At 37.7% G+C, this 22,374-nt stretch overlaps 1 protein-coding gene across 1 annotated transcript; it reads right to left on the minus strand.

The window, feature by feature from the left end:
• Positions 1–406: 406 nt before the first annotated feature.
• Positions 407–4,242, minus strand: LOC107803741 (protein trichome birefringence-like 35). Its single transcript, XM_016627505.2, has 6 exons — positions 4,025–4,242; positions 3,053–3,332; positions 2,489–2,660; positions 2,115–2,311; positions 1,779–1,928; positions 407–1,296 (listed from the first exon to the last, which is right to left on the minus strand). Exons 1-6 carry the CDS (start codon positions 4,164–4,166, stop codon positions 966–968), a joined length of 1,272 nt encoding a protein of 423 aa, XP_016482991.1. The 5' UTR covers positions 4,167–4,242; the 3' UTR covers positions 407–965.
• Between the last annotated feature and the right edge of the window lie 18,132 nt (positions 4,243–22,374).

Raw genomic sequence — 22,374 nt, forward strand, 5'->3', positions numbered from 1 at the left:
CATATATGAAAATCTCTTATACCTCTACAATGCTCAACTGTCCGTTTGGTTGTGGTTTGTTTTTCTCCGGTCCACTTTAAGTGATTTTTTGTGGTCCATAATATTTAATTTTTTCAGATATCAAGAAAGAATTAATATAAACTTTCCAAAGTTGCCTTTGGAATAAAGAGCCTAGGAGTAATTTGTTATATTTTCAACGAGCAAATTAAGGTAAATATGGTCAATTTCATTATTAATTAATGCTAAAAGGTGAATTACTTAAAATGTCCTAAAAGAGCCAAAAAATCACTTAAAGTGAACCAGAAAGAGTAATAAAAGTACTTCAGTGGATAATTGTGCTGCTCACTCCAAACTTCAAGGGCCAATCTGAATATTCCCAAGTTCAATGCTAAAGTATTAGCCAGAGTAGCATAATTACTAAACATATTAGCAGATTAGAAGATACAAGAATGCTCATACTGCAGGTCTAGAATACACTCTTTCATGCATTGACTTGGCTAGTGGCTTTGGGCTAAGCTCACGAACCTCAATTTACTGAATTGACTTGCTGCTAATGAGCTTTTGATACTCTTCGCGAAGTTCATACATTCTAATTTGAATTCCCCCAACTGTGGTTCATGGTATACACTCATTTAAACAAAATTTCGAGCAAAACAGAAGAACGACTTTTTTCTATAAGGCTGATATCCGCTAGTTTGAACATACTTCAACTATTTCAACGGGTACTTGCTATCTCCCAGCAGCATTGTTATTGAGAATCACCAAACTATCAAAGTGAAACTCAAACGAAAGAAGCATCATCTCTTCACTCTGCAATTGGTTTACCTTGAGGTTCAAGATTTTGCTTCAATACTAACAGTAGAAATAAGGGCGTGCTCATTCGAGATGTACATTACGTTAAGGTGTGAACTTTTCTTTTCTCCTATGATAGTGGAAAGATTACTTACAAAGTGCACCTGTTTTTTTCACAAAAATTGAAATAGCAGCTCGTTCCATACATCAGGAACGCCAGGCAAGCACCAATGGATGCAATCCGAGTAACTTGCAGGATCTGCTAATTTCTCAGGAGTCAGCGTCTCCCAAAACTTACGATATATGGAAGGGTGGCCGTCTTTCCTATATTCTGAAAGCTGAGTAATGTTGAGAACATTAACCTTTGAGCCCAACTTGGCCAGTATCCTTTCAACCATCTGCATTGTGGGAAAGTCAGAATCTATACCCCAGTATGTTCCATTCTTTATTGGAAGCTTCTCGTCGTAGCAGTTTCCTTCGCTTCCTGGTTCCCATTCTTGTTTCCTGAATTTTGAAAGAAGAAAAAAAACACACGATTTCTTACTGTAGAGAAGAGATAAATCTAAACCAAGATAAGCATCTTTCATGTCGGATCCAAATTAATATTTCAAATGAAGAAGGAACTCGGCATCAACTTTAAATAATGGTGAGACATTTATGAACTCGTATCAATAAATGCACAATCGCAAATGAAATGAGAGTATTATGTTGGGTGCAAATCTTTTATCAGTTTAGTTCACCGCCAATGTTTCACCTGGCATTGACAATCTAACTAAAAATGTTAAATTTAGCTACTTAATATTAGGTGCAAAAATCAACATACACAAAACAAGCTGCTTCCAATCTCCTAATTAGTTCATATATAACAATCAAAATTGATTCTGAACTTTGGAATCCAGTCAAATCCATGCAGGCATATAGTTAAGACCTTTGTAGTTAAGTACTTAAAGTAAGCTTTAGAAATAAACGAAGAGCTTCTCACTTACGTGAAATGCGTAGGGGACATAGTGACAAAAAAGACCTTCTTCGCGCGATCAACATTGGAATCCACCCACTTTGCCCATGCTTCCATAGCTAACTCCATGCCTCCCAACCCATCTATTTCCTCACAAACTCCATTTTCTTCGCTACTCCATCTAAAAAAGTAATGGAACTGATAAGAAAGCAATCCTTCTTTCTTTGCAAAACTTCAATTTATTTAGATATATAAATAATAATCGTTCCTTGAGCTGAAAGTTTTCATTTATCAGCTTTCTGAGATGTCAATTATTAGGTCTTGGCATATCTGCTTAAGTCATGACCTAATTAGAGTTCATACTTACAATAACTTAACAGGGCCCTGTCTCCACCAAAGATATGAATTGAAGACTAATATATCAGCGTGCATCCATTCTGATGAATGCCTAAGAAGTGAATCAGGACGAAGTATTCGCTCAGGCAGTCTGTGATCAACAGGATCATCAGAATTTGATTCGACAAGAAGTGGCGCCCAAAGAAACTCTATGCTGGCATTGTATTCCTGTCATCAACACCGAAACACATGAATTTAGTAACAGTCGTTATATTTTCTAGACATAATCAATACCATCTGCATATACCGAGATACCTATAAATTGAGTCAAGCTTGACATTATATAAAGTTTGAGATCACTTAGTAGAATGATAAATCTCATATACTCAAAAAAATTCACTTGACCTCTGCTCTAAATATTGAAAGGTGAGCCTGTGGTGTCATGAACTTCTTCTCAGCAGGAATAACAGATTGCAAAAGACACACCATCGATATCCACTGTCCTCTATTCAGTGAGTCTCCCACAAACATTAGTCTTTTCCCTCTTAATTTCTCCCACATTTCAGTCACATTCCACCTGTGTATCAACATTAACAAGTCAATAAATGTAATAAGCATGACACAACAATTTCTACAATTATAATTCAAAAATTCAAACATGTATAGGGTGAGATTAACTAATCTAATATTTTATAATTTGATTAACGTTAACAACTTTTTTTAGTAAAAGTGGTGTCTAGGCCAACCTGCCGCTTGCGCACACCTCGACTGTTCCACCCGGTAACTGTTATTTCCGACCAGCACAGGTAGGTAACTCTATCTACCAAGGCTTGGGCAAATAGAAATTATTCGAATATTCTATCATCTAATGATTCAGTTGCTTATTTAATGTTATTATATTTAGGTATTGGTTACAAATGAGCTATTACACAAAAGCAGAAAAGAAATTAATGGAAATCAAAATGTTACCTCTTCAAATTGCAGTGGTGAGGTTGCCATCTCCAGTACTGGTAGTCCAGATCTTGTCGGCCATGCTTGTGGCACGCCAATTGATCAGACATATAAGGACAATCCGAATCTTTATACAGTGGATATGAACTATTATCAAACACCCATTCCCCTGAAAAATAATCACATGTCTCCGGCATTTCTCTTCGGCCACTAATCTCCGGTTTGAAGCTATCCCATTCAGCTCTCTTTCCACTATACTTCACAGTGGACTGGCAAGCACTTGATTTATCCAAAGGCACTACAAAACCACAAAAATCCCCTCAGATGGACTCAAAAATGAAATACTCCCTGAGTCCCAATTAAGTGGAACACTTTCCTTTTCGGTTTATCCCAAAAAGAATGACAACTTTCAATATCTATATCTAGAAATAGTTAACTATAAAATTCAAATTTTATCGTTAATGAGATAATTTATAGCTACACAGATGTCTATGGCTTGTTTTAAATCACATATTTCAAAAGTCTTTCTGTCTTTCTTTAACTTGGGCTCAAGTCAAGAGAGGCGGTGCTAGAACACAACCTACAGGTTCGGCTTAAACCAGTAGCTTTTGTCCAAACCATGTATTTGTCTTAAAAAATTTATAATTTATTAATTTAACTTAAACATATTAGATTCCCGAACCCATAAACTTCAAATCTTGGCTCCGCTTTTGTGACAGTAACAAATGACACATAAAATGGGATGGAGAGTGTAAACATCAAATTTCTTTTTTCATTTTTAGCATAATATTTGAAATAACTTATTCAAGGAAAAAAGGGGTTCTAAAAATATGTTTGTTTCTGAATTCCAATTTCAAGAAAATGCACAAAAAGGCACTATATACAGAACCCCACAAAAAAACCCTAGAAAATTTGCTCAAAAAACGACGAAAATGTCAAAAAGAAAGGATTTTGCTGATACCCAAGAAATGACAAGATCACAAGACTGACCTGGAGGAATTCTTGGGAGGGTGTGTTTGGAATGAATTTCTTGAATGCTACTTTCATTATAGAGGATAGAGAAAACTATGAAGACGAAGAAGATGAGCGCTATGAGAGGATACTGTGTTCTCTTCTTCGGCCATTTCTGCATTTTGTGTGTGTGTGTGTGAGAGAGAGAGAGAGAGAGAGAGAGGAATGAAGAATATTGATTGACTAATGTATTTGGACAGCCGACAGTGACACCCTTTTAAATCTGAACAACTTTTTATGAAAATAATAATATCTGCTTATTGCGATTAAAGTATGATTTTATGATTGTGTTTGCTTATATGGCAACAATTAAGAATTATGATTTGGATTAAATTACCCTTAAATTTTGGATTTATTAATAATGGAAGGGTCCACCTTATTGATTCCTAGATAACGTGCATCTAACTAAGCGAGTTGTATAAAATAAAAAAAATAAAAAATAAAAAACTACGGGAGTTTTATTTATTTATTTATTTATTTATTTTGGTCCAAAAAAAAAAAAAACAACTATGGGAGTTGTTTGTGTTTTGCACGTTTAATGTCGGTTCCCTTTACAATTAGCCGTAATTATTTTTTTTGTTTTAAGATTTACCATAATCTCTTCAATATTTTTGCAAAGCACGAACTCTCTGATTTACATTCTTATATAATGTATGTTCCTATTCTTTTTATTTTCACTTGATCAACCTTTTCTTATTACGGTTTATATTCGTGATTAGTTGAAATTTTTTATATTGCGTTCAAAAATAAAAAGGATAACGTGCAAAATGGGAAAAGAGTATAAGTTAAAAGTAAAACACAAAGAATTCATTATTATGCAAAAATAATGTAATAATAAAGAAATTATAAGGCAATTCATAAGAAGTACAAAGATGAAAGAACACAACCTTAGAGACGTTGGTGAAAGTTCTTGATAATTATTATCAGACGTTGGTGAAAGTTCTAGGCTTCCTATTTAAATTATTATTTTAAAATGGAGATTTCTTATTTGATAATTGGAGTGGAATTTATTTGCAATAAATAAGTGGAAGGTTTCACATAAATGCACCATATACCTATGTATAGAGACATATATCAATAGGTACAAATTCTCATTTCAAAATACTTTACCTTTTATAAATATTCGTTCTTCTTTTCTAGCAGGTTAAAGGGATCACATAATGTACTTATAGAAAGAATGCAATTTATCCTGTTAATGCCATAAAAATCTATTGATATCTGCTCAAAGGTGATCAGATCAAGGTAACGAGAACAACTAATTGCACCATTAAGAATCTCTCATTAGGAACACATTTAACACGAGTAATCATCCAAATTGAAACTCACAATATAACTTCTCTAAAATTGTTACTATTTAGTAAAATGTAAAAATTGAAATAAAACAATGAAGAAAAATTTTGCAAAGAAAGAGTTAGAATTCTTATTGCTTTGAGTTGAATTACAATGTAATATGACCCCTCTATTTATAGGGATAGAGTGACTTAGCCACCAAGTAAAATCCCTAAAATCTCTCTAAAAACATAAACATTCACCTTCAATAAAACTCTATTTATAACACTCCCCCTTGAATATCTATTCAACAGATAATGTGCCTCGTTAAAACCTTAACTAAAATAAAACTCAGTGGGAAAAAAATTCTAGTAAAGAAAAAAGAGTACACATATCTAACCATACGCCTTTTGGTTGCCTCGTTAAAAACCTTGCAAGGAAAACCCAGTGGGACAAAATCTTGTAAGGAAAAAAGAGTGCAACGCGCATTAACTCCCCCTGATGAGAGCATCAATTCACATCCGTGAGCCTTCGCATCCCAATCTTGTACACTAGCTTCTTGAAGGTTGACGTCGGTAGAGACTTGGTGAACAAATCACCCATATTATCACTTAAACGAATTTGTTGCACATTGATATCACCATTATTTTGAAGATCATGAGTAAAAAATAGTTTTGGTGAAATGTGCTTTGTCCTATCTCCTTTTATGAATCCTCTCTTCAATTGGGCTATGCAAGCTGCATTGTCTTCATACAAAAATTATGGGTAGTTTGTCACATTTCAAACCACATTTGTCTCGAATAAGATGTATTATAGACCTCAACCACACACATTCTCGACTTGCTTCATGAATAGCAATTATCTCAGCATGATTAGATGAAGTAGTCACAATTGATTGCTTAGTCGATCGCCAAGATATGACAGTGCCTCCACAGGTAAACACATAACTTGTTTGAGATCGAGCCTTGCGTGGGTCAGATAAATACCCAGCATCAGTATAACCAACAATATCGGGACTGCAATTATTGCTATAAAATAAGCCCATATCGCTAGTCCCTTTTAGATACCGCAATATGTGTTTGATTCCATTCCAATGTCTCCTTGTAGGAGCAGAGCTATATCTTGCTAAGACATTAACTGAAAAGGTTTTGTCAGTCCTTGTAGTATTAGCAAGATACATTAGTGCACAAATTGCACTAAGATATGGTACTTCAGGACCAAGTAGCTCTTCATTCCTTTCTTGAGGTCGGAATGGATCCTTATTCACATCAAGTGATCGAACAACCATCGGAGTACTTAATGGATGTGCTCCATCCATGTAAAACCGTTTTAATACCTTTTCTATGTAGGCAGATTGATGAACAAAAATTCTGTTTGCCAAATGTTCAATTTGCAAACCAAGACATAATTTTGTCTTTCCGAGATCTTTCATCTCGAATTCCTTCTTTAAATAATCAATTGCCTTTTAGAGTTCTGTAGGAGTTCCAATAAGATTTATGTCATCGACATATACGGCAAGTACAACAAATTCCGATGTTGTTTTCTTTATAAAAATACATGGACAAATGACATCATTTATATAACCTTCCTTTAATAAATACTCACGAAGACGATTATACCACATTCGTCCTGATTACTTTAGACCATACAAAGATCTTTGCAATTTGATTGAAAATATTTCCCAGGACTTTGAATTATATGCGTTAGGCATTTTAAATCCCTCGGGAATTTTCATGTATATCTCATTATCAAGTGAGCCATAAAGGTAGACGATAACCACACCCATTAATACCTTTATGCTTTTCATGGACAGCAAAACTAATGAGAAAACGGAACGTTATAGTATCTATAACGGGTGAATATGTCTCTTCATAATCGCACCAGGCCTTTGTGAAAATCCTTGTGCAACAAGGCGTGCGTTATATCTTTGTACCTCATTTTTCTCATTCCTCTTGCATACAAAGACCCATTTATAGCCAACAGGCTTAACACCATTAGGTGTTTGGACTACAGGCCCAAAAACATCACGTTTTGCAAGTGAATTCAACTCTAATTGGATTGCTTCTTGACACTTTAGCCAATCACCTCTTTGTCGACATTCTCCAACAGATTGAAGTTCAAGATCCTCACTATCTTGCATAATGTTAGATGCAACATTATATGCAAAGACATAATCCACCACTATATCCAATCGATTCAAATTTGTCTCAATATCGATTGGATTTATTGATAATTCTTTATTTTCTTGAGTCTCAGGCTCAGTGATTTTCTCATGAATCTCAGGATTGGTTAAATCGTGGATTTCTTCATGAGACTCTTTCGTAGTGTCATCTTGATCATTTGTTTTCCTTTTTATAGGATTTCGATCCTTAGAACCTAATTGTCTGCCATGTTTTAGGCGTTCTTTTGACTCATTAGCTATGACATTAGAAGATTGTCCAACAGGGACATCAATACGGATTGGAACATTCTCTGCAGGGATATGTGATTTTGTTATCCTTTTCAGATCCGTAAATGTATCTGGCATTTGATTTGCTATTTTTTGTAAATGAATAATCTTTTGCACCTCCTTTTCACAAATAGAGGCACGTGGATAAAGATGAGACAATGATGGATTTTTTCACAAAATTTCCCGTTTGGTTTCACCATTTTTTCCCCCTAATTTTAGGAAAAGTGTCTCATCGAATCGACAGTCTGCAAATCGGGCAGTGAACAAATCCCCTATTAATGTTTCGAGGTATCGAATAATGGAGGGCGATTCAAACCCAACATATATTTCTAACCTTCTTTGGGGGCCCATTTTGGTGCGATATGGCGGTGCTACAAGCACATATACCGCACATCCAAAAAATTTTAAATGGGATATATTAGGTTCATGACCCAAAATATTGCAACGGAGAATATTTATGATAATTTGTATGTCTGAGACGAACTAGCATTGCTGCATGTAAAATGGCGTGACCCCGAGCAGAAGTGGGCAACCTCATTTTCATGAGTAACGGTCTTGCTATCAATTATAAATGTTTAATTAAAGACTCTGCAAGGTCATTTTGAGTGTGAACACGAGCTACATGATGTTCCACTTTTATCCCAATTGATAAGCAATAATCATTAAATGCTTAAGATGAAAACTCAGTAGCATTATCAAGTCTAATAGACTTAATTGGATTATTGGGGAATTGCGCTCGTAATCGAATTATTTGTGCCATTAATTTTGCAAATGCGAGGTTGCGAGATGACAATAGGCACACATGAGACCATCTAGAAAATGCATCTATTAAGACCATAACATATCTAAACGACCCAATAGGTGAGTGAATAGTTCCACAAATGTCTTCTTGTATACGTTTCAAAAACGAAGGGGACTCAATCCCAACCTTTGTTGGTGTTGATAATAAGAAGTGCAAGAAAATTCATTATTTAAAAGAATCTTTAAATTCTATAATGGATGCCCATTTGAGTTTTCTATAATCCGTCTCATCATAATTGATCCAGGGTGTCCCAATCGATCATGCCAAAGTACAAAAGTATTGGAATCAGTAACCTTTTGGTTTACAATAGAATGTGCCTCAATTGCACTAATTCTTGTCCAATACATGCCACAAGATAAAGATGGAAACTTCTCAATAACTCTCTTTTGGCCAGAGACATTCTTGGTAATGATGAGATATTCAAGATTATTCTCATCTATTGTCTCAATATGATATCCATTTCGGCGGATATCTTTAAAACTCAACAATTTCCTCTTGGACTTGGAGGAGAACATCGTATTCTCTATGATAAGTATTGTTCCTTTAGGTAGAGTTATAGTAGCTCTTCCAGAGCCTTCAATTAGATTATTACTACCAGAAATTGTAGTAACATCTGCCTTACACATACTTAAATAAGAGAAATATTTTTTCTCTTTGAATATTGTATATGTCGTACATGAGTCAATTAAATAAATATTTTTACAATTGAACTGTGATCCAATTTTGCTTTGAGAGTTAACCATATTTGCTTCCCATGGTTTGACATACAAAAGAAATATACGAATAAACATTAGCATATTCTTGTCTATTAAATAAATTCGTGAATTTATTCTAGCATTTAACAAGGAAAAAAAATTGAATGAATGGATATGCTAAAACAATCTCTATTGATTTATTATCATAGACGGTGGTTACTGTTTATGGATAAAACAATCTCTAAGTTGCAGTTAGTAAACTGTTTACCAAACTAAAACGAAACACAACTTAGATGTAATCTAAATTACAATTATGAGAACAAATTACTTTTTTTTTTCTACTGCATCTAGTTTTGTGCAACATCATAGTACAAGCAATGTGCATTAGGAGTTCGGACTGTATCAGGTATCTTTCAGAGATGCAGTATCCTCACATAGTTGATCTCAAAATCATCTATTTCCTAAGTGTTCTGGGACAATGTTTCTTCTCAGAGTTATTGGCGTACAAGTAGGAGAAACAATTAACTTAGAAATCCGTTTTACCTTGTTTATTTCATTTGAAGAATGACAGACAAAAAATATTACTTAAATTTTCAAACTAAAGAAATTGTTTAAAACAAATATTAGAATTATATTTAATCAAAACGAACAAGCACTATTTCATAAAATAAATAATACTAATTGATACTAATGACTACTACTCATGTAAAGAACTATAATTACATGATGTTTATTCACTAGCTACTACGAATAGACAAAAATAAAAATTAAACTACTCAATCATTTTTAACCACGGATTCATCATCGATCAAGTGGTCTATTTTTCCATCAGGGTGCTCAAAGAAGTCTGCCACATCCAAGTGGGTGATGTCAAAATCATTGTCAGAGATAAAATTGGCTTCAGGGCCTTTATTCTTTAGAGATGCTTGATAAAGCTCAACCAAATATATTGGTGTACGACAAATATTTGCCCAATGCCCTTTTCCACCGTAACGATAGCATTCAGTTTCTGAATCATTTGTCTTTAGCTTCTCATCTTTCCCTTTTCACTTTTGGTGGTTATTTTTCTTTGGGGGGTGATTAACACCAGGAGAATTTCTTCCTTATCTATGGCCACGGCCACAACCACGATCACGAATAGGGCCACGGCCTTTTCCACGCTTAGCATAATGGGAATACAATTCATCCACTTCAGGCAATGGTGTAGATCAAGTGGGTCGATTTTCGTGATTTCTCATGAGCAAGTCGTTGTTTCGTTCATCCACAAGGAGAAGAGAAATCAACTTAGAGTACTTTTTGAAACCTTTCTCTCTGTACTGCTGTTGCAGGACCATATTGGAGGCATGAAACATTGTAAAAGGTTTTTTAAGCATATCATAGTCAGTGATAGTATCTCCACAGAATTTCAATTTAGAAGTAATTCTAAACATCGCAGAATTATATTCAGAAACAGACTTAAAGTCTTGGAGCCTCAGATGAGCCCAATCATATCGTGCTTGTGGAAGAGTGACCAACTTTAAGCTGCCATATCTTTCCTTTAAGTCATTCCACAAAATAAGTGGATCTTTGACTGTGAGATATTCTATTTTCAACCCTTCATCAAGGTGATTGTAAAGACCCGACCGTTTGTTTTGAGCATTTACCCTCCTTTAAACTATTTGAAATCTTGAATAACTTCCTACGAGGTATTATGACTTGTGTGAATTATCGGTTTTGATTTTAAGGTATTTTGGAGTTAGCTTGGAAGAATAAATGTCATGTTGGAAGCTTAAGTTGAAATAGTTAACCAGATATTGACTTATGTGTAAACGACCTCGAATTCGAATTCTGATAATTCCAACCGTATGGTGATTTTGGACTTAGGAGCGTGTTCAAAAAAATATTTGGAGGTTGGTAGTAGAATTAGGCTTGAAATGGCGAAAGTCGAATTTATGGAAAGTTTGACCGGGGGGTTGACTTTTTGATATCGGGGTCAGAATCCAGTTCTGAAAATTTTTATAGCTCTGTTATGTCATTTATGACTTGTGTACAAAATTTGAGGTCAATCAGAATTGATTTGATAGGTTTCGGCATCGAATGTAGAAGTTGAAAATTTTTAAGTTCCTTAAGCTTGAATTGGGGTATGATTCATGGTTTTAGTGTTGTTTTATATGATTTGAGCTTTCGACTAAGTCTGTATGATGTTATAGGACTTGTTGGTATGATTTGACAGGTCCCGAGGGGCTTGGGTGTATTTTTTTGGATCATTGCTTGAGAGACTAGTAAGATTAAGAAATTTGGGAGTTTGACCATGTTCAATATCGGGTCAAGACGACCTCTTTTCAGTGTTTTGAGTGCGCGAATAGGTCTGTAGCGTGTTTTATGATTAAAATTCATATATGGTTTATGTCTGGGAGGTTTCGGGTGAGTTTCGGATGGTTAACAGATCAAAATTTGGACTTAAACAGCTGGTGGAAATTTCTGCTGCTGGAAATATCGAGGTCATGAAAAACATCGAGGTCATAAAAATCGAGGACCGAAGGCCGGGGACCGAAGACCGAGGGCCGAAGACCGAAGGCCGGAGACCGAGGACCGAAGGCCGAAGGCTGAAGCCCGAAGATCGAGGATCGAAGACCGAAGGCCGAGGACCGAAGGCCGAGGGCCTGGACATAACTGTGAGTTATAAAGCAGGGGACTTTGTCCCATTTTCTATTTTTGTCAAATTGGAGCTTTGGGAGAGGCGTTTTTTGGGAGGTTTTCAGAGAAAACATCGGGGTGTTCTTAACTCAATTATAGTTAGATTACCCAAATTCATCATTTGTTTTCACCATTTAATTAGTGTTTTGAGATTGAAATTTGGAAAAATTTTAGAAATCTCATAGAAACGAATTTTTGAGATTTCGGTGTCGATTCAGAGTCAGATTTGAGTGAAACTAGCATGGTTGGACTCGTAATTGAACGGGTTGTCGGATTTTGTGAGCTTCACTGGATTTTATGGAAAATTAGCATTTTTTATGGAATTAATTCCAATAAATTTTATTGACTGAATCGAATTATTTATGGCTAGATTCAAAGCATTTGGAGGCCAATTCACGAGGCAAAGGCATACCGGAGTAAAGAATTACACGATTTGAGGTAAGTAACACTTCTAAACTTAGTTTTGAGGGTATGAATCCCTGAATTGGTGTTATATAAATTATTTGGAGGTGACGCACAGGATAGTTGACGAGCGTGTGGACGTGCACCATTGAAATTGTGACTTGAATAAATTCTGTGAAATTGTAAAAATTACAGAATCATGTTGTTATCTGAACACTTCCCAAGTGTTAGAGAAACTGAGCTGAGGCTCTTATTAAAGATCATGTTTAGGCTACGTGCCGATATTTTGGGACCCATGGGGTCGTGTTGCTGTTAAATTAATTATTTTTAAAATGTACATTTCACATTCAGTCATATTCATCCATTGTGAGGATATTTATGGGATCGAATTGCCCGCCTGCAGCAGGCCAGAATGGCTTTATACATTATTATTGTTTTGGATCGGGGTTGCCCGCCTACAGCAAGCCTTATTGGCTTTACTATTTTATGGATCAGTGATGCCCGTCTGCAGCAGGCCTTATAGGCTTTATTATTATACGGATTGGGACTGCCCGCCTGCAGTAGTCCATGAAGGCTTTATATTACGCTTTGGCTCAAGGAGCCCCTCCGGAGTCTGTACACACCCCTAGTGAGAGTAGATGATTATATATATTCGGGATGGACTTCCCAGGGCATGGACTTGCCTTACTTACGATGATTATATATATATTCGGGATGGATTTTCCTAGGGCATGGTCTTGCCTTACTTATTTGTATTGTAATGAATTTACCTGGACATGGATCTTGTCCGTACCATTTATATTTGGGGATAAATTACCCCAGGGCTGGATTGGCCTTATACGGTACTGAGTGACTGACTGTAAGTCGATGTATATATATATATACGGGTTAGAACACCCCTAGGATTGATTGGCCATAAACTGTACCAAGTGACCGAATAATTAGTGACCAGTATTTACACGAGGTCTTTCTACTGGGATGTCATATTCCTCATATCATGCAGTATTGTTCTATTTCACTTGTACTGAGTTTAACTTGAACGCATGCCTACATTTTGTACCATTATTTATATTGGACTGTACTTGCGGAGCTCGTCACTACTTTCAGCCCAGAAGTTAGTCTTGTTACTTATTGATTTGGTTGTACTCATACTACACTCTGCACCTTGTGTGCAGATCCAGGTGCTTCCGGACACGACGACTGTTAGACCTCAGTGTGTTACCAGTTGGAGACTATCAGGGTAGCTGCCTGGCATCCGCTGACTTTGTATCTCTTTCCTTCAGTTATTGTACTGTTCTATACTTTCAGACAATGGTTTTTATTGGTCAGACATTGTATTCATATTAGATGCTCATGTACTCAGTGACACCGAGTTTTGGGAGTGTTATATTTGTAATTGTGAGATTTCGTCCGCTGAATTTAATTATTTTATTTTCAAATTTAAAAGATATGGTGGTTTATTAAGATTTTGGGCTTGCCTAGTATTGAGATAGGCGCCATCACAACTGGTGAGATTTTAGGTCGTGACAAGTTGGTATTAGAGCTCTAGGTTACATAGGTCTCACGAGTCATGAGCAGGTTTAGTAGAGTCTTGCGGATCGGTACGGAGACGTCTGTACTTATCTTTGAGAGGCTGCCAAACCCTTAGGAAAAATTTCACTTTCTTGTATTCTATCGTGCAGAATTGATTCAGCTTGAAACATAACTCTTTGAATTCCTTCCACGTATTCCTGTGCACATGTGAGCGCTCAGTATCAGCTGTGCATCGCTGGTTTGTGATTCCATGAACGAGGTTCGAGATGTGTATTTTGTGTTTTGGTGATGGGCCAGTCTGGAGGACTTGAGGCCAGGGTTAGATTGCAGCTTAAGCTCGGTAGCTTCAGTTGTAACGTGTACATTTGGACTCATATGTTCGGTAATGTCCCTACGGGTGGAATTTGTGGCTCGATGAGCGGTGGAATGGCTTTGTGATGAGTATGATGTGACTGTGGAATATGTTAAGATGATTTGAATGTGACGAAAAGTGTTTCCTTGAAATGTAAAAAGGGTTATTAGGTGCTTGATTTTCGTTTTGATGTGACGTACAGTCTCGAGTATGGATGTTTTGAAGGATTTTTTAGTTAAATTGTAGGACAAATTAAATTCTCATGCCTTCTTAATGATTTTGAACTAATAAAGATTAAGTGATTGCGTTGTAATTGCAGATGCGAAAGGGTATAACAAGATGCCAATTTGAGGCTAAGCAGGTGGGTTATCTCCTACGGAGTAATCTACATAGGTGTGTTCCTTATAATGTTGAGTGGAGAGTTTCTTTTCTACCAGCAGAGTGTATGTGTTGAGATTTGAATTTGAATCTGGTTGAGAAAGTTGACTTGAGTGTCAAGAGAATGAATAACTTAGCGGATGATTGAGGTATTTTATGGTTTGTGTTACCTGAGCTTGTGAAGAATTTTCGTTGAATTGACTGCAGTATTATGGCAGTAATAAAGTATTGATATTGTGAGTTATGGAATGTTTTGTTCTATGTATTTGAGCCAAGTGGGGGAGCCTACTATTGACGATTTGATTTCATGGTTATGTGTTGTACTGGTTTCGGTTTGAGGCATACATGTGAATCGGTTATGACTTGCAGAGATTAAGATCGAGGATGACTCAAGTAAAGAAATTCTTGAATACAGGTTATATTGCACTTTATGAGTATATAAAAAAATCATGTAGTGATTAAGTTGTTATTTAAAGGATGTAGTGCGCACGAAGTATGATTATGGATTCTACATTTTAGTATAAGAAAGATAAGAAGAATAATTTTAAATTCACATAAGGTATTTTTAGAGTGAGCGTTACAATTGTGGTATTTATGGAGGTACTTAAGAGGAATACAATAGCTTATGGGCCTTATGGAGGTATGATTTTATGTTAGGGTGTCTTGTAGTGAGCTTTGGGTAAGGATCGTGGAGTTCTGATAATGAGAAGTATCAAATGGAGGATAATTCAGAAGAAACTCCAAGTAAATAGGACAACTGGGTAGTAGGCTAGACCAGTATGGTAATGGCATGCTCGGTTCTTTTAGGTAATAATGATGTGGAGGCTTTACAGATGTTTTGGTGACCTGCTTGGCTTGGACGAGTTAGAAGAAATTAGTTCTGATAGCTCGATTAGGTGCAAATGGATTTCAAAGCGTTCTTAATAGTTTCTACCATGGTTTGAACCGGATATTTTCTGCCGGTGTGGGGAACGTGTTGTGTAACGACCCGACCGGTCGTTTTGAGCTCTAGCATATTGTTCGGCAGTTTGAGGCCATGATCAGCTTCACTTCAGGTATTATGACTTGTGCGTATGGTCGGAATTGAATTTCGGGAAGTTCAGAGTTGGTTTGGAGAGAAAATTCTAAGTTCAGAAGCCTTAAGTTGGAGGAATTGGCTAAGGTTGGATTTTTGAGTAAACGATCTCGAAATCGGGATTTAAAGGTTTCAACAGGTTTGTTTGATGAATTCGGACTTAGGCGTATGTCCGGATCGGGTTTTGGATAACCCGGGAGCATTTCGGCGCCTATTGTGGAAGTTGGCATTTTGGAAGAATTTTATAAATTTGGATTGAAGTGCATTTCAATGTTATCAATGTCCGATTGGGATTCCGAGTCTGGGAATAGCTCCGTATGGTGATTTTTGTATTGGGATTGCATCCGAAAGTGGATTCGGAGGTCCGTAGGTCATTTTGGAGTCATTTGGCTAAAGCTAGAAATCTAAAGGTTTTTGAGAAGTTTGACCGGAAGTGGACTTTTTGATATCGGGGTCGGAATCCGATACCGGAAATTAGAGTAGGTTTGTAATGTTAATATGACTTGTGTGCAAAATTTGAGGTCAATCGGACATGATTTGATAGGTTTCAGCATTTAGTATAGAAGTTGAAGTTTCAAAGTTCATTAAGTTTGAATTGGGGTGCGATTCATGGTTTCATTGTTTGACGCGATTTGAGGCCTTGAGCAAGTTTGTGTCGTGTTTTGTGTAATGACTCAACCGGTTATTTTGATTTTTAGAACCCCGTTCCCTAAAATTAAACTCCCCGTATGTGCTTTTAATAATTTATGACTTGCGGGGATGGTTGGTTCGGGATTTGGAGGTGTTTGGGTTGAAATCGGAACACTTGGTTCCTTAAGTTGGCTTTAAGGCCAAGTTTGACTTTGGTCAACATTTTGAGAAAATGAACCTGGAATCGGGATTGGACGGTTCCAATAGCTCCGTATGGTAATTTTGGACTTAGGAACGTGTTTAGAATTTTATTTGAAAGTCCGTAATTAAATTAGGCTTGAAATGGCTAAAACAAGAATTTAAGTTTGGAAGTTTGACCGGGGAGTTGACTTTTTGATACCGGAGTCGGAATCCAGTTTCAAAAATTTTCATAGCTCCGTTATGTCATTTATGACTTGCGTGCAAAATTTAAGGTCAATCGGACTTGATTTGATAGGTTCTGGCGTCGTTTGTAGAAATTGAAACTTTCAAAGTTCATTAGGCTTGAATCTATGTGTGATTCGTGCTTTTAGTGTTGTTGGATATGATTTGAAGATTTGACTAAGTTCGTATGATGTGTTAGGACTTGTTTGTATAATTGGTTGAGGTCCTGAGGGGCTCAGGTGATTTTCGGATGCTTAACGGATCATTTTTGGACTTGGCTTGATAGCTGAAGTTCTGGTTTCTGCAGGTTCTGGTTTCCTTCTACGTGATCGCGTGAGAAGGTATGCGATCGCGTAGGGTTAATTGGGCAGCTGAAATTTTGTGCTATGCGATCGCATGGGTGAGTCCGCGATCGCATAGGTTTGGCAAGCCATGCTATGCGAACGCATGGCTAAGACCGCGTTCGCGAAGAGGAAACGAAGCAGAAGCTGGACCACGCACTTAATGCTTCGCGATCGCGTGAGGAGGCTCACGATCGCGTAGGCTTGCGGAGACTGTGCTTCGCGATTGCGTGGGAATTTCTGCGATCGCGTAGGGTTATTTTATGGCCAGAAAAATTTGTGCTACGCGATCGCGTGAGTTGGTCCGCGATCGCGTAGAAGGAATCACTTGGGAGAGAGTTTAAGTTCTGAATATGGGACATTTTTAACGATTTGGAGCTCGGATTTGGACCATTTTTGGGAGATTTTTAGAGAAAACAACGGGGTAAGTGTTCTTAACTCAATATTGGTTAAATTACCCGAATCCATCACTGCTTTTATCATTTAATTGGTGAATTAAGTTGGAAAAGTTTGAAAACCTTCTTGGATAGATTTGAGGGCCCAATTGTTATGGAAATTTAGTAATTTTGGTATGGGTAGACTCGTGGTTGAGTGGGCGTTCATATTTCGTAACTTTTGCCGGATTCCGAGACGTGGCCCCCACGGGCTATATTTTGAGTTAATTTCGGATTTTTATTGAAAAATGTAGTATTTTCTTATGGAATTGATTCCTATAATAATTAGTGATTGTATCGAATTATTTTGGCTAGATTCGAGCTAGACAGAGTTGGATAATCGTGAAAAAGGCCTTCTAGTGGATTAAATTGGAGCAAATTGAGGTAAGTCTCTTGTCTAATCTTGTGAGGGGGAAATTACCCCATTGGTAATTAAAGTAATAATTGTTGCTAATTGTGGGGGCTACGTACGCACGAGGTGACGAGAGTCCGTGCGTAGTTACTATTAATGGTAAGTCTCTTGTCTAATCTTGTAAGGGAAAAATTACCCCATAAGTAATTAAATTAATAATTATTGCTAATTGTGGGGGCTACGTACGCACGAGGTGACGAGAGTCCGTGCGTAGCTACTATTAATGCTAAAGTCTGGGTATATATATATTGTGAATTGTTAGGTAAAAATATTAAAAGATGAAAATCTCATATGCTTAATTTTTCTGTTTAAATTAATTATTGTTAAAAGAAATTGTCCATCCTCCCGAATTTATCTTATAATAAATATACTCTCCTTCCGGAGGTACATAAGAAAATGCCCTCCTTTCTTGTGGAGCGGGCCGAATGCCTCGGCAGGATAGATGCATCTATGGATCGCGCCACACGTCCCTCAGCAGTGTACACGACACTCTAGATCGGGTCGTACAACCTCGGCAGAAATCGTGCCTAATAATAATAATTACACGATACTTTGATAGTTTATTGTAACTTGTAAAACTAATTGATAAATTGGAAAGTTATTGGAATTGAAGGAATTTAATTAATATATTGAGAATTGTTGCATTTGAAGATTTTTTATTATTTCTGCTGATTCGATAAAATTATTGTCAACTCTATGAATCATGTTGATTTAGATATTCTATTTTTATTTTAATTATTATTATTGACCCTTAATGAGTGTCAAAGTCGACCATCTCGTCTCTACCACTTCGAGATTAGGTTTGATACTTACTGGGTACACGTTGTTTACGTACTCATACTATACTTGCTACACTTTTTATGCAGGACTTGAGGCAAGTACTAGTGGAGGATCTATCATCTTACACCCATGTTATCCAGAGGCGTAGTGGTGAGCTGGCTTGTTGGGTCGTTCTGTAGCTACCATTGCATCTCCTTGTATTTTCTTTCTGTCTATTTTTATTTCAGATAGTATTTGGAGTTTTGTATAATCTACTAGATGCTCATACACTTGTGATACCAGGTCTTGGCACACACATTGGTAGAGTTTGAGATTGTATTATTTTCTTGGATTTAAGTAATCAATATTTTTTTTAAATTTATTTAATATTTCTAGAAAAATAATAAAATTACTTAGAAAATTATTCTGAAAATAATTGATATATGTTTAATTTATTTATTGGCTTGCCTAGCTGTAGTGTTGGGCGCCATCACGACCTATAGGTGAAATTGGGTTATGACAACATGGTATCAGAGCACTATGTTTACGTAGGTCTCACAAGTTATGAGCAAACCTAATAGAGTCTTGTGGATCGGTACGGAGACATCTGTACTTATCTTCGAGAGGCTATAGGGTGTTAGGAAACTGCATTTCTTCATATTCCATCGTGCAATTGATGTAGTACTAAATATCCTTCTCTTATTCTTTCACATATGGTGAGAACGCGCTCTAATGAGGTTCCAGACCAGGGAAGAGCTACTCCCCCAGTTGCTAGAGGCCGAGGTAGAGGCCGAGGGAGGGCTCCAGCTCGTGGTAGAGGGCAAGGATGTCCCAGGACTGTTCCATTTATGCAGCTAGTGGGTCCAGCAGAGAATCCCATTATTGAGGAACAAAGGTGAGGTGCCTGTGGCAGAGCCAGCTTCGGTGGATTTCACATCTGCACTGGGATTTGGCATGATGGGTACTTCTTCTGAGCTAGTCGTGGAGATAGCCCCCAGGATTGAGGATGTACGTCAGCGGAGCCAAGAGCAGGTTATGAGAGATAAGCGGTTCAGGTATTCTAGAGAGTTCAGAGGTGCTCCGTCTGGGGGCAGAGGTCAGTTCGTGAGAGGGCAGTCCAGCAGGCCCCCATATCCAGCACCACCGCCTCCTCGAGGTGCTCTAGTGCGACCTTATCTCAATGTTATACCAGAGAGTTCTTATCTCCCACCAGCTATTCAGGGTCCTCCCAGTGGGTATTCAGTTCCCCAGGGCCAGACTATTAGTCAGCAACCCATCGCACTGAAGAGTTATTACGAGTGCGGGGATCTCAGTCATATACGGAGATTTTGCCCTATGCTTCGGGGTAAACTAGTTCAACAGGGTCAGCAACCTATGATTACCGGACCAGTTGCTCCACCAGTTGTCTGACCACCAAGAGGTGGAGGACAGGTGGGTAAGGGCCGTCCTAGAGGTGGAGGTCAGCAAGGCGGAGGCCAGCCAGTTGGCGCTCCAGCTCAGTTCTATGCTTTTCCGGCCAGACCATATGTAGAGGTCTCAAATGCCGTAATTACAAGTATTATTTCTGTTTGCAGCAAAGATGCCTCAGTATTATTTTATCCAAGATCTACGTATTCATATGGGTAATCTCTATTTGCTCCATTCCTGGGTATTTCTCGTGAGTCCTTGAGTACTCCTGTTTATGTGTCCACTCTTGTGGGCGATTTTGTTATTGTGAACCAGATCTACCAGTCCTGTATTATTACATTCTATGGTTATGAAACTAGAGCAGATCTCCTATTGCTTGAGATGACCGGTTTTGAAATTATTCTGGGCATGGACTGGTTATCTCCATATCATGCTATTTTAGATTGTCATGCCAAGACTGTTACCTTGGCTATTCCAACATTGCCTAAGCTGGAGTGGAAGGGTTCATTTGTTAGTTCATTTAATCGAGTTATTTCTTTTATAAAGGCTCAACACATGGTTGAGAAGGGTTGTTTGGCTTATCTAACCTATGTTTGGGATACTACTGCAGAGACTCCGGCTATTGATTCAGTGCCTGTAGTTCGGGAGTTCTCCGATGTATTTCCTTCAAATCTTCCAGGTATGCCAACTGATCGTGATATTGATTTCTATATTGACTTGGCTCCAGATACCCAGCCTATATCTATCCCACTGTATCGCATGGCTCCAAAAGAATTGAAAGAATAGCTTGAGGAGTTACTAGCCAAAGGGTTCGTCAGACCAATTGTATCGTCTTGGGGTGCACCAGTATTATTTGTGAAGAAAAATGATAGAACAATGCGGATGTGTATTGATTATCGCCAATTAAACAAAGTCACTATTAAGAACAAGTACCCGTTTCCACGTATTAGCGATCTATTTGACCAGTTGCAGGGTGCTAGGGTGTTCTCTAAGATCGACTTGAGGTCGGGGTACCATCAGTTGAAGATTTGGGATTCGGATGTTCCGAAAACTACTTTCCGGACTAGATATGGTCATTATGAGTTTCTGGTGATGTCCTTCGGTTTGACTAATGCCCCGGCAGTGTTTATGGATCTGATGAACAGGGTATTCAGGCCATATATTGATTCGTTTGTCATTGTCTTCATTGATGACATTTTGATCTACTCGCGCAGTAAGGAGGAGCATGAGCAACATATGAGAGTAGTGCTTCAAACATTGCGGGAACAAAAGCTATATGCTAAGTTCTCCAAATATGAGTTCTGGATAGAGTATGTAGCATTTTTGGGGCTTATTGTATCGGGCGAAGGTATTAAGATTGATCCCAAAAAGATTGAGGCAGTTCAGAACTGGCATCGTTCCACTTCGGCGACTGAGATCAGGAGTTTTCTGGGTTTAGCAAGTTATTATCGTCGGTTCATGGAGGGTTTTTCATCTATTGCAGCACCTTTGACCAAATTAACCCAAAAGGGTGCTCCGTTCCGATGGTCCGATGATTATGAGGTGAGCTTTCAGAAGCTCAAGACAACATTGACTACATCACCAGTGTTAGTGTTGCCTTCCGGTTCGGGGATGTATACAGTGTATTGTGACGCTTCAGGCATTGGCTTGGGTTGTGTATTAATACAGGAAGGGCGAGTTATTACATATGCTTCACGTCAGCTGAAGCCCCACGAGAAGAATTATCCGGTACATGATTTGGAGTTAGCTGCGATTGTTCGCATTCTAAAGATTTGGAGGCATTATCTTTATGGGGTGTCTTGTGAAGTTTACACTGATCATCATAGTTTGCAACATTTGTTCAAGCAGAGGGACCTAAATCTGAGACAGCGCAGATGGCTTGAGTTACTAAAAGATTATGATATTACTATCTTGTATCATCCGGGCAAAGCAAATATGGTTGTAGGCGCCTTGAGTAGAAAGGTGGAGAGTATGGGTAGTTTGGCTTTCATTTCAGCAGAGGAGAGGCCATTAGATTTGGATATTCAGTCCTTGGCCAACAGACTTGTGCGGCTGGATATTTCAGAGCCCATCCGAGTTCTTGCATATGTTGTAGCTCAGTCGTCACTATTTGAGCAGATCAAGGCTCGCCAATATGATGATCCACACTTAATGGTTCTTCGAGAAACGTTACTACGGGGTGGTGCCAAGGAAGTTACTATTGGAGAGGATGGTGTTCTATGACTCCAGGATCGCCTATGTGTTCCTAATGTGGATGGACTGAGGAAAAAGATCCAAGAGGAGGCACACAGT

Source organism: Nicotiana tabacum, chromosome 24 (genome assembly GCF_000715075.1).
Source record: "Nicotiana tabacum cultivar K326 chromosome 24, ASM71507v2, whole genome shotgun sequence".
Classification (NCBI taxonomy): Eukaryota; Viridiplantae; Streptophyta; class Magnoliopsida; order Solanales; family Solanaceae; genus Nicotiana; species Nicotiana tabacum.